The sequence below is a fragment of the Myodes glareolus genome, chromosome 2, assembly GCF_982192425.1.
Source record: "Myodes glareolus chromosome 2, mMyoGla1.1, whole genome shotgun sequence".
NCBI classification, from domain to species: Eukaryota; Metazoa; Chordata; class Mammalia; order Rodentia; family Cricetidae; genus Myodes; species Myodes glareolus.
Genome location: NC_142027.1, coordinates 15711422 through 15724963, shown reverse-complemented (window position 1 = coordinate 15724963; position 13542 = coordinate 15711422). Strand labels below are relative to the sequence as shown.

Below are 13542 nucleotides of genomic sequence, written 5' to 3'. Positions count from 1 at the left end.
ATAGATGTATCACGTCGTAATCAAAACGTCAATCTGTTGGTTTACCTTTAACACTTCTAACTGGTGGTAAACATTAGCTGTCTAATGTTCTGAATATATTAGGGGGTTGGAACCAGGGCTGCAACCACAGTGACCAGACTCAAGGCTGAGGACCTACCGTCTACCAGGAACTGTGCTCAGTGCTTCTCAGGAATTTCCTCACTCACGTCTTACAAAGTAGCTAAATATTAGACAGGTATTATTAACCCCAACTTTATAGAGAGACACACTGAAAATTAAAGACTGCTTGCTTTATGTAGGGTTTGCCGTTCACAGGCTGTCGGGCTAAGTAGGACTCAAATCTGAACAACCGTACTTGAACAACACAGAGGGAGTCCTCCTAAGGTATTACGTTAAGCACTCAGCCTAGATCGTGTAAGGTCATTCTCAGAGCGAACATGCAAGGTAGCTTCAGTACTTACAGCAGACAGGTAGAAAGCAGGTTGCTCAACTGGCCCAAGGCCATAAAATGATTGTCTCCTGTAAACACTATAGTAGGGGCTGCGGTGATTGCTCAGTCTATAAATGCTTTGCTATGTAAACATGACCTGAGTTCAATACTCATATCTAAAAAAAGCCAGGGAAGGTGGTGCTATTCACAATCCCAACCCTGGGGAGACAGATAGGTGGGTCCCTGGGATGTATTGGCCATTTAGTCTAGTCTGTTTGATGAACTCAAGGCCAGCGAAAGATCCTGCCTCCCACCAAAAGGCAGCAAAAAGAAAGATGTTAGGGACCTGAGGAACAACACTTGAGTTGCTTCATAGCTTCTATTGATATCTGCATGTGTGTGAGTATGAATGTGGGCCTGCATATACACCTTCACAAATATGGATTAGCACGCACACGCGCACGTGCGCGCACACACACACAGAGTGCTAAATCAGCTTGATATTAGTAAGTAGTATCTGAAAAATAAAGGACTTAGAAAATTGTTGTAATGGAAAATATCAGAGGCTAAGAAACAGTTTCTAAAAAGGCCGGACAATACACGTCTTGGCCTTTCCAGACAATATAAACTCCTTTGCAACTATCCAACTCCTAGTCTCTGCTTTTACAGCATAAACACAGTCAAAGACAATATTTAAATGGGGCTGAGTGTCTCTCAAAAAAACCTCTGCTTAAAAAAATAGGCAACATTATTTGTGGTCCCTCGGATATAGTATTCTTAATCATCTGTTATTAGTTGACCCCTGGTCATTGTTATTATTTAACTTAAAGATAAAAAAATTTCAGAAATGTTTGGAGTGGAAATAAAAAAATGCATCCATTTCCATAGCAAAAAACCAAGCATTTATGAAGGTTGCAACTTAAATAGAATACCATTCATTTAGAAAGAAAAGTAAAAATATCACATGGACTCAATCAAACTGAAATAGCCTACCTCATGAGGCCCAAATTCTGGTTTCACCACATCCTGGCTATATGACTCACATATTTTTAAAATTTTTTCCTAAGACTTTAATTGTCTTGATCTGGAACGGGGATGTAATTCTTCTGCTGCACACCTATAGCTATAAGGCTTTAAGGGCAGGATTCAAGCCTTAAAAGGCAAAAGCAATGGTGAACCAGAAAACTTATATCTGCAATGAAGAACTCCAACTTGGATCCGGCACTGTCTGCCAGCAGGCAGAAGCAGGTCTGTGCTAGCCTGCTGTGCTTTCTACAGGGGCAACAACTGTAGCTGGCAGCAGAGGCACAAAGAATATGAGCTAGATAAATAAACATAAGGTAAACTATAGAGTTTCTCTGGACAGGCAAAATTGGGTAGGTTAGATTGAAGGTTATGGCAGTTACCACAAAACCCACATTTCAGGGGTGAAAAAAGTCCTGACATCTTGGGCTTAGGAGCTGAAAACTAAGAAGTATCTAAGTAGACGGTTGCTTTACTTAACTGGTAACAACTTGATCCATTAGATTAATATCTAACGTCTTCATAATTAGCAAAGCTTCAAAGCCAGATGGACTCTGTAGTAACTTGCTTACCTCTGAAAAATTCCTTCTCTCTGAAATCAGTCACGCAGAACAGACAATGGGGTTGAAAATTTTATGAGCATATACAAATAGCTTCTATTTTCTGCCCTCTGTTTATTCCTCCCAAGTGCTGATGGGGAAGGCAAACACCTACCTAGCCCTTAGGAAACACAGCAAGGATCACGGTAGTCGTTAGAGGCTGGGGATGATGACACAATTTTCTCTCTAGAGATGGCTGCAAATTACATTTATTTCCTTCCAAGGCCGAAACATTAACACTGAAAATGAGATTGCCATACTAATCTTCCCACTGTCGTGTTTACTCTCGGGCTACAGAAGCAGGCTTTGTAGGGAGAGTCTGACAAAGTGTGCTGTCAGCTGTGGTATTGCTGCAGTGCCCAGTAAGTAGGGGAAGAATCAGAGTCACTTTCTATACTAGGATTGTACAGGGACAGTTTGTCCCCTTTGGTCTCACCATCAAAAATTCTACATCATTAGCAGATACCAAAAACATCTACATCATTAACAGATAAAATTACACCATGGCCTGTTTCCTTTAAGCTCCTATCCCAGAAAGGTTTGCTTCAACTTATATCTTTGGTAAATCATACATAGAATAAACGAATTCACATTAAAAAAAAAACAATCTTCTATTTGTAGGATGGTGTGTGTGTGTGTGTGTGTGTGTGTGTTTGTACGCCCAGGGTAGATGTCCTGCTTTAATACTTTCTGCCTTATTTTCTTGACACAGGTTCTTTCATTGAGCATCTCCCAACAACCCCAGCAATCCTCCTGTCTCTGTCCTCCACAGCTCTCGGTTGCAGCTCCTGAAATCATGCCTGACTTTTATGTGGCTCTGAGGATCCGAACTCAGGTCCTCCCACCTTTGCAGCAAGCGCTCTACCTGTTACGCCTGCCATTCCCCGGTCCCTGCCTTTCTTTAAAGCTAGTGCTGGCTTTGGATTTGTCTTATAAACATCTAACCTAGAGATTTCTTTGTAAATTCTTAATTGCCTTTGACTTTCAGGATATAAAATTCCATGGTGTGCATGTCTTTGTATGTTCTGTCTGAAATTGCACACTACATTCAACACCATTTGAAATGACAAAGAAAAAAGGGAAAAGGACATGTGTCTGAGGAAATAAAATCACATTGTTTCAAAAAAAGTTCATCTTGGTTAGAATATGAGCCTAAACTCACCACTCCTTGTCTACTTATGATTCACAGCAGCATAATGCCAGCAAACCCTGCTGCTCTCAGCACCCATACTTGCCAATCTGTCATTGAATGCACACATTTTGGTTCCAATCCAAATTTCTCAAATTCTCTTCTACAGGATGTCAACTAGTTCTGTCTCCCAAACATGCCCTTCACCTTCCACCAGAGCATCATTTTGGTTTTGATATTTCCTATTGACTGTGATGTGCCCTGTAACAAAATTTACAGGAGACACTCCACTTGCCTACCCTTCTGGCCCTAGTCTAAATGCCATCTGCTTTAAGAACCTTCGCTGGTCAATCTGGAAGCTCGTTCTGATGCCCGGAGCAATCTGTATGTTCTTATTTCTCACAGAGTCGATGATTTTGTGTTTCCTTGACTTTGATTTCCTCCTGGATCTTAGCACCCATGACCATCGTGAGCCTGTACGCTCATCACCTGTTCCTGTCAGACCCACAGAAAGAGCAGGTGCAAACAAGCGCTGTCCGCTTCTCATACCTCAGTCCCCACGCAGCATCAACAGCCAATGCAATGTGCAGTCAAGAACCAGACCAGGCCAAACCAAACCAAATAAACCAACCAACCAACCAACCAGACAAAAACTACCTTTTCCTTGCTGAAAAAATTGGGGCTAAGAAATTCATTAGATCATATCTGTCAGTCTTGGTTGCAAGAGAAATTTGCAAAATTTTGTGGGAAAAGATGCCTTGGGCATAGAAAAAGCAGTTCATTCAGCTCAAGGGCACCTCTTCTTGCACATTCTCTCATGAGCTAAAATAAATAAGAAGCTGCCCTAGGTAGGGAATGATTAAGTTGTGCCATGAACGTGGACCTGCATATTCCTGTCCCAAACAACATTGAATATTTCATTAGATCCGTGGAGGCAGAGTGTTCAATCCAGAATCATCACTTAATGAAAACTCCAAGTTAAAAACGCAAACTCCCAAAACACTGTTAAGTCAGTCATAACGCTATGCACATACAACCTTGCTGACATAAATACTCAGGAAGGAAGGAAAGTGGAGAAAAAAGTACAGAACAATAAAAACAATTAAAGAGAAAAGAAGAAAGAAATACTCAGAAAAGAGAAACTCAGTGGAGACCAAAGGAGAGTAATTGTTACTTGGAGCTGTAAGTGAGAACCAGCTCTTTGAGTGGGCAGGAGATATCTCATGGGGGTGCTGAAATGTCCTTAGGCTAGACTATGAAGATACTAAATAAATGAGTAAATTTATTAAAGTCACTGAGTTATATATTAAAATTTAGTTCTTCTTATGATATATAAATCAGACCTCAATAACATTCTTAAAAACGCAGAAAAAAGAGCAAGCAACTAGCAATAATAATTAACTAATAATAATAATACTTGAGTTGGACAGTGTCCCATATTAAATCCTAACGAGCTATAATCATACTTTTTAACCAACAGAAAGGAAATATTACATTGTTAGGGAATTTGTGGATGCAAATTAATATCATTTGCATTATACTGAAATTAAGTCAACCCATATTCATTAAATCTAGCTCTAGAGGCAGTTTTTACTGTGGTGGTGGGGTAAGGGGATGGGACCCAGTGCATATTTATTAAACAGCTCAACCCCAAAACACATTAGCTGGCATAACATTTGGTTGTTGGATGGTTGTTGAATTTCACAGCATGAAATAAACTGACTCTTATCAAATCATATTAAAAGTTAGATTTAGTAAAATCTAATGAAAGCCATTCACACAAAATTTACTGAAATTGTCTATAAGCCCAGCACAGTGCATGACCCAAACTCTAGTTGAATTTCAGGGGTAAAAGAGGCACAACAAGGCTGAACAATGAACACCCACCACAAGGGGGGGACTCAGTACTTGTCAATTTCATTGACTTCTGGCTAAGTGGGGTCTTATAAATCAGCCTAAAGGATTCCTTAAACAGCACACAGAAGGCATAGGAGACACTGTGCAAACAGGATTTGTGTTAATTTAAACTGATTGCTGAGTTAATTGTTAAACCAAACCAAACCAACACCAATAAAAAAAAAAACAAAACAAGTACAAGAAGTATTGTGACTCCAGGGAGGGAAACGAGGGCAGGGGGTAGAAAAGGGAAGGGTGTTGTGTTGATGGAAAACAGTTTTCTCCCACTCTGCTCTCCTGTATCCCAGGACATTTAAAAGTAAAAATGCAATGGTGGATTACCTCGGACGACCTCCTCCACGGACTCGGTGGTGGTGGTGGTAGTGGTGGCGATGCTGGTGGTTCTCTCTGTGGCCTCTTCGTAGGGCTCCTCAGCCTCCTCCTCCACCTCATCCCCATCCTCTACATCCTCGTCATCATCAGCTTCTTCTTCCTCAACGTCAGCCACCTCCTCCTCCTCGGCTACTTCTACCACTTTATCTTCACTGGAAGAACAAATAAAAAGAGCTGTGAAATACTCAGCCATATGATGTTTAGGAAAGCAAAGAAAAACCAAGGAACTTTGGCCGTTTGTGAGGGAGCACAGAATTGGAAAACTACACACACACACACACACACACACAGAGAGAGAGAAGATTAAAAGCAAGATTAAAAGCTAAGTAGGAACTCTAGCTGAGGTCTACAAAACAGTTCACAGGTGCACAGAGGCCTTCTTAGTTTAATGGCTACAAAAAGAGGATGACATGACTCTAGCTCTATGACATCATGGGAAAGACAAAGTCATGTAGCTCATAGAGAGAGGATATGACTGTAGACATCTATATAGAGACGCACAAATGGTAGGTAGTAAGCAGCAAGGCAGAATCACTAAACATGTCTAGGACACAACTTAAAAGGCTGTTAAGGAATCATTGCTTCGGAAAGCATCTGGCTGCCAGTGTAAGTCTGGCCAAGAGCAAGATAAAGAGAAGGAGAAGCCTACCCTGTACTGCCTGGCGGGAAAGGAGAGAGAGATACACTGGATCAGATCATGAAACCAACATAAGATAAATGTCTGTGACTGAGACTCTCAGGCACAGTTTTGTCCAATGAGAGAACCACACAGATGGGAGGAAGAGCGACCACACCCATGGAAATGCCCCCAGCAACAAACATAGCGCATGGGGATTATCATCCTGAGGTTGATTCTGACCAGCAAGAAGGAGCTTGTAGCTGGGAAAAGCAACGGGAATCTGGAAGGTTGTATTAGCTGTGCCATGATGAAGTGTCATGACAGTGTTGGGGCTGGAGTGATGGCTCAGCGGTTAAAGGCTAGGCAAGTGAGACTCCGGTGTCATAGAACATCAGATTCCATATGAACTGGAGATGGGATGGTCCATGTATGGTTTAGGATGCTTTCAGAAAGTTGAAAGACTTCCAAATTCAGTGTCTGACAGTATAGCAGGGAGACATTTTGTTGAAAAGGAAAGGGGAAAGAAACGCAAAGTGAAGACCATAGCACAGAGGGAATACTATGAATTCCTCTACCATCCAGAGATCTTCCTGTACAGGCTGCATGGTGTGGGAGAATTGTTTGTATTCTGTCAATCATGTATTTTAATAAAACGCTGATTGGCCAGGCAGGAAGTATAGGTGGGTCAACCAGACAGGAAGTAGAGGCGGGGCAATGAGAATAGGATAAGGCTAGGGAGAAAGAAACTCCCTCGGCCACTCCTGCGCAGATCACTGAAGAAGCAACATGTAAGCTGCCCTCGCTGGAAAAGGTACTGAGCCATTATGGCTAACATAGATAATGATAATGGATTAATATAAGTTACAAGGACTAATAAGAAGCCTGACCCAATGGGCCAATCAGTTCATAACCTAATGGAGTCCTGTGTGTAATTTCTCTTTGGGATTTGCCAGCTGTTGGGGTACCGGGTGGGACAGAAGCCCCAACAAGCTGGCCCCCGTCATGTTACATATGGCGCCCAGACGTGGATAAATGAATCCACAGAAAGCCTGAGAAAGTTTGGGAAAGAATAGAGTAAAGTATGTTTTCTTGGTAGCAGCAATTTTCCGGTTCTGCTCTGCTTGCTAGAGGCAAGCAAATGCTCTCATCTAAGAGAGGCTTCTTGACTCAGCCTTAGCTGCAAAACCTTGCAGCTCATTAAGAGGTCCTGCCACGAAACACTTAAATGCTGTTGGTGAAAAGCTGAACGCATGCTTTTCGGTTTTCAGTCGTAGCAGGAAAAAAGCTGCGCTGTTTTAAAATGCCGGCTTTCTGGGCTGTCCTGCCAGGACAAACTCTGACTCTTGCAGGCAGGCAGTCCGACTGAGTGTGGTCTGTGAGCAGAATGCTGCAACTTGCTAGCAAGGACCTTGAAAAGCCATAGAATTGTGGCAGTGAACACAGCTCTGGCTGGTATCTCAGCTATGAGTCTGGAAAGCTAAGGAATGAGCTGGATCTAGCTGTCAAAGCCACGGCTTTCCATATTGCTTTGTAAATTAAAGGCTCATGTGGTCAGAAAAAGAGAGATAAACAGTAAAGAGAGATTCAAAGATGAAGAAAACCTCTAAATGGTTTACAGTGTGTTAAAAATATATGCAGGCTAAAAGGTTAAAGTCATTAAAAATAAAAAAGAAAGAAAGGGAGATATAGGGTGTGGTGGTACACACCTTTAATCCCAATGCCTGGGAGGCAGAGACAGATCTCTGTGAGTTCAAGGTGTGGTAGCATACACCTTTAATCCCAGCACTGGGGAGGCAGAGACAGGAGGATCTCTGTGAGTTCAAAGACAGCCTGGTCTACAGTGTTATTCCAGGACAAAGATATACAAAGATCCTGTCTCAAAAAGTAAAAGTAAAAATAAAAGAAATAGAGGTTAAAATAAAGCCACATAAAGATGGAAAATGCACAGAGAATCTTCATACTGTATGCTATTATGCTCTCTTTAAATTGTTTGATTGCTGAGGAAGGAGCAACAACTGCTAAAAGACTTTTGTTTATAAATGCTGCTGAACTAACCCAAGATAGGAATTTTGAAAATACCTTGGCTTCAAAACTGAAGTCAAAAGGTATGTTACTTTGGAGAAGAGATTTTGCTTTTGTTTCCACAGAAAATGAGAGGCTCTGGATTTATTCAGAGTTAAGAAAAATCCAGTTTGAACAAGGGAGGCCACCTGAAAAATCTCCGACAGGAATAAATGGCCCAGATGTCTGAGTTCTACATCGATAACAGATTCAAGACTGTCGCCTGAGATAATCGAGACCCACAGGATGCTCCAGACAGGACTTGATTATAACCCTAAATTTTCTTTAGGTCCTCATAAGATTATCAGCGCCCCCAACCAGCAGGAAGTAGCCTGAAATACTACGCCCACATTCCCAACAAATGGACTATGGGTATTTTCCTTTGTTAAAAAAAAAAAAAGAGGGAAATGGTGTGGGAGAATTGTTTGTATTCTGTCAATCATGTATTTTAATAAAACGCTGATTGGCCAGGCAGGAAGTATAGGTGGGTCAACCAGACAGGAAGTAGAGGCGGGGCAATGAGAATAGGATAAGGCTAGGGAGAAAGAAACTCCCTCGGCCACTCCTGCGCAGATCACCGAAGAGGCAGCATGTAACTTGCCCAGCTGAGAAAGGTATGGAGCCGTATGGCTAAAATAGATTAGAATAATGGGTTAAGATAAGTCATAAGAACTAATAAGAAGCCTGACCAAATGAGCCAATCAGTTTATAACCTTATGGAGTCCTGTGTGTAATTTTTCCTTGGGACTTGCTGGCTTGTTGGGGTACTGGGCGGGACAGAAACCCCAACAAGCTGGCCCTCATGTTACAGCTGCATAATGAATGATGCATGTGAGGCCCTTAGGTACAGGCACAGGATGCAGAACTTAAAAAAAAGTTCTATAAAAATATGTGTGGCTTCTCAAGGGGACAATTTTCCCCAACTCTGGGGGAATATAATGAACAGACAATATATTCAGAAGCATTTGGGCTAAAATATGAAGAGGAAATAGTCAAGCAGAATAACTTAGTCAAGTGTTAATGCATAATGTGTTGACAGAGCAGAAGACTACCATGGATTATCAAATTTTCATGAAGTCCATGAAGAAATAGGTGTGAAAACAAAGAGAAGACACTGGCATGGATAATCAGAGGGCATAAGCCTCCATCTGCCTAAATATGAATGCAGAGAATTAACCGATACCTTGATTGCTCGCATAAAAATTTCTGTAAACATATCTACTACTCGAGACCACATTTCAAAATTAAACCTAAAGCTGGTCTAGATTTTAACTAGGGCACATCCTTTCATTTAATCTCAAGGTTGTTCTCCTAGGGAACCGGGGTGCTCGTCTCCTTCCTGCACATCAGTTAGCTCACTGTGTCTGGATCTTCTTTATGCAACCAAATCAGTCACAGTTTTCTTTGGTTCTCCACCGTCGGTAGCAATTCAAACGTGAAGGCAGAGAGGAAAGTTAAAAACAGGCCAGGATTCTCGTCAAACCATGAAATACCCACTAGCTTGCCCCATGACTGCTGTAACCGTGTTCAAGTGTATGGTTCAAGATCTGGTCAGTCCTGGGCTGTCAGGTAGGGGGAAATCTGTCCCTGGACTCCCTAAAGTGTCTTTGCACCCTGCATTATTACTTAAATGCTGTTTTTAAAGCTCCAAGCAGAAGCCTCGGCTGTAGGGAGAGAGGTTTCAAATGATCTGCATTCTGGTGTGCATCTGGCTGGGAGAAAGAAGGAATTACATGCCCATCATCCGTCCCTGCATCTGTCTGTGCAATTTACTGTCATAATAACAAAGAACTCAGATGCATAATAGTTCAACCGGCTGAGAAATTAAATTACTTGCCCTAAGAGAGCTCAGGTCCAGTTCTTATTACCATAGCTTTGATTTCTGGAATTAAATTTAGATGTCCATGAATTCAATTATCTATTTGGACACTATTTAAAGCAGAAACACACAACTGTGTTCTAACGGCGCTGCATCTTCTCCAAGAATCACAAACATGCCATTCTTACAACTTCTAATTGTAGCTTTTAGACTATCAGGAAAGCACTCAAAGGTGGCCAAATGCTCTCCTGCCACCAGCCGAAATGCCAGGCAGTTGTTTTGTGATGTAAGAAAGGCAAGGCCACGTTGTAAAGCTGAGCATAGTGACAGAAAATAAAAGGAAGGAGAAGTCGGTGAAAACGTGAAGCTGAGCGATTTCTTTACAAACCGGGCAAGAAACACGCGCAGAAAGACCATCAGTTCCTAAGATGGTAGAATATTCACAACATGCTCCCCAGCTATGTAGGCCATCAACTTACATATAGCAGATGTCTTTTCTGGATTTTAAACATTAAGAATGAGAAATCCTTCAACCGAAGGAAACTAAAACTCATGGCCATCCAAGGGTATCTGAATGCAGTGAGAAGGTCAAAAGGACATGGCGAGGAAATAAGTTGGTGATGATGCAACGTTCTCAGCACTCAAGACTGTACTCTGGTGGAGGATAAACGCTATTACAAAGGTGACTCTCGGCATCCAACAGTGCTGAACTTGATCACAATTGTGTGTGATGCAGTGAGGCAGTCTCCTTAGGTACCATGATTCTCATGCCAGCTCCCATCCCTGCTTCCGTGCCTTCTTAGGAAAGTCGTGCAAAGCATTTTACCGTTTGCATTCTCTGAAATGGGTGTATGGCATCCCGTATGTGGCAAAAGGACAGAGACAGTAAAAAGACCAGCGGTTGCAGGGCGGAGGCTCATGCAGGGGAGAGGTTTGTTTCCTCTGTGAAGTTATTCTGCATGAGAGGATAATGGGGGCCACACATCACGGTGAGCGTGTACTTTGCTGGGACATACTGACGGGGGTTTGGGGACCTGAAGTAAAGGGTAATTGAATGTCTTGGTACATCCTGCCCAATTCTGCTGTGAACGCAAGGCTGCTCTGAAGTATCTTATAAAAGTTAAATGAATGAAAGACTTTTACAAGTTTTATTTATTGTCCCATGGTTTTTGTCTTTACTTCTTATCATAGGAGCTAGGGGAAGGAAATGACTGAGAGATATGGTGTTCTCCACAGTTATGACAATGTGAGCTACTGTCAAACCCCTACTACAGCAGTGATGAAAAGAGCCAAAAGCCAGTTCCTAGAATTTTGGGACAGATCAGAAGGCCAGAGGAGCAAGACTAAAAAGACAGGGCTCAGACCTGTGCATGCTGATGTGTGTGTGTTGGGGGAGGGGGATAAAAGTGCAAAGGTCTCTGGGAGTTTCCCAGCATCAAAGACAGGAGGAGAAAAGAGAAAATAAAGCAATAAACAAACTTTGCAATAGCAACAAAAGAAAACAAGCCAAGATAAACAAATGTTTTCTTTTTCTTTGGATAGATACTTCCCTAACTGAGTAAGTCAGTTTATTAGAAAAGAAAGCAGTATCTGAGATCATCACTGCTACTTTCAGAGAATGTGAAGAAATATGGAAGAAAGGAAGTTTGCTTTCTGTGGTCCCAAGGAAATATTCAACATGGGACAGGCCAAGGAAGACAAAGCCAGGAGCAACCCCACTCCAAAAGGCCATTAGATGCTAAGCACAAAAGGTCACACTGAGTCTATCTATGTACTTATTGTTTATATTGTTTGAGAGAAGGTTTCAGGACTGCTCTTGCTCTCATCATGACCCTTCTGCCTCAGCCTCCCAAGTGCTGGGCTTACTGACATGAATCACCATGTCCTGCTCATTTATATAAACAATGAAAGCAGACAAACAAGATCAAGATTTGCACAGTTCGGTGTTCAGGAGAGGGTGGCTGGCAAGTGTGGGTGTTCTGATATGAGGGATAGTTACCTGGTCGTGTCCAGTTTTTTAAATTCAGCAAGCTGTCAAACTGTGTTCTGTGTCCTTTGTGCACATCCCTGTTCAGAGTGTGCAAAATGCTTCACATGAATTCTTCTAAAGTAACAGCCACTTTTCTTAGTGTAAATACTATGGGCTGGTCTGGGGTAAGAACTCTCAGTAGCAAAAGTACAATCTTCAGAGCCTTCAGATTTGCAAACATATACCCTACCCCAAGCAGCCAGCATGATACATATACTTAAAAGATAAAGAAGCAAAAAACAGGGTTACGGTTTCCACCTCATTCCAATCTATAGCTCCTTTTGTCATGGCCCCACCTATCTAGCCCGAATGAGCCAAACAAATCATTCTCTACACTGATTACTTCATTAATTCATATCTGTGGACAGAAAAAAACTTCTTTTGATGCTGTAGAAATAGAATGTGTTTCCTATTTTACTCTACAATACCATGGCTTCACTTATGAGCTACCCGATCAAATACAGTCTAGACTATTAAATGAAAATTCCAGGAAAAATCATAAACTTTAAATAATTCTTAGTATACTACTTGTATAATTCCATGTTATGATTGCTAATTATCTCTTTCTGCACATGCGTACACAGCCCACTTTAATCATAGGTATGCAAGGACAGCAATAAACAGCGTACATACAAAGCTTAGTATTTATTATGTGAGGTCTGTGTGATGATAGAGCCCTTTGGATTGTACCTCCTGTAGACACTGGAAACCAGGGTAGCTAGCTGCCTTGATGACACATGGCAGCTGGCAGGGAGCATCAATTTTTTTGTTAGAAAGTTTTCTAAAAATCTGGTAAATGCTCTTAGGAGAAAGGCATAAAAACTCCTGTAGTAGATACTGTGTTAAGCACCCAAGGTCATTCTAACTCCTCTTCTCCCTTGACAAGAGAGGATAAACCAAATAGCCCATTAGTCCACATTGCTACAACCCAGGCAGCTAGAAGGCCTTGCGACATTCACACTTCTCAACAGCCAGAAGCCAGGGAACAGGCTTGAACTTCATGGAGAAGCCACATGTAGATGAAGGGGTAACCCAAGTGTCCTTGTTAATGTGCCTTTTACTTCTCACTTTCTGTTCACACCCGGGAAGACCAGCTATGCCTTGACGGCATTAGATTAATAAAGGTACACCACTGGGTAAGCACAGCTCAGCGGAAAGACTCCAAACTATTCACCCCTACACCGATTCCGAAGATTTTTGACATTTGCAGCTAAAGTATTCCTTGCTGGGGAAGATCCACAAACGCAGCTGGAGGCCCGACTTCAGGACTTCCACTTTAAGAAGATGACAAATATCAAGACCGAGACACCAAAGCTGCATGACTCAGGCAATTAAGTGTGAGCCGCTGGCCCCAAGCTTGGACGGAAATTGGACTGCGTTGTTGTCATTGCACATTTAGTGATGCCTATTCTGGTACTCTGGGTGAGCGAGTCCGTACTAATTGCTGAATGAGTAGCAGGGGACCTGCATCACATCAGCTCAGAGATTCCAAGGAGAAAGTGACTTGTACAAACCAGAGGTCTCCGAGCAGTAGGGTTGAGACA

General features: G+C 42.1%; 1 protein-coding gene across 6 annotated transcripts in view; it reads right to left on the bottom strand.

Annotated features, from left to right (window-relative positions):
* Positions 1-13542, bottom strand: part of App (amyloid beta precursor protein) — a 228801-nt gene that overhangs the window by 99418 nt on the left and 115841 nt on the right. For all 6 annotated transcript variants that reach the window (XM_048422327.3, XM_048422326.3, XM_048422328.3 and 3 more), the window contains exon 6: positions 5420-5622. In XM_048422327.3, coding sequence (XP_048278284.2) covers positions 5420-5622 — 203 coding nt within the window. The remainder of the gene's footprint in view (positions 1-5419; positions 5623-13542) is intronic.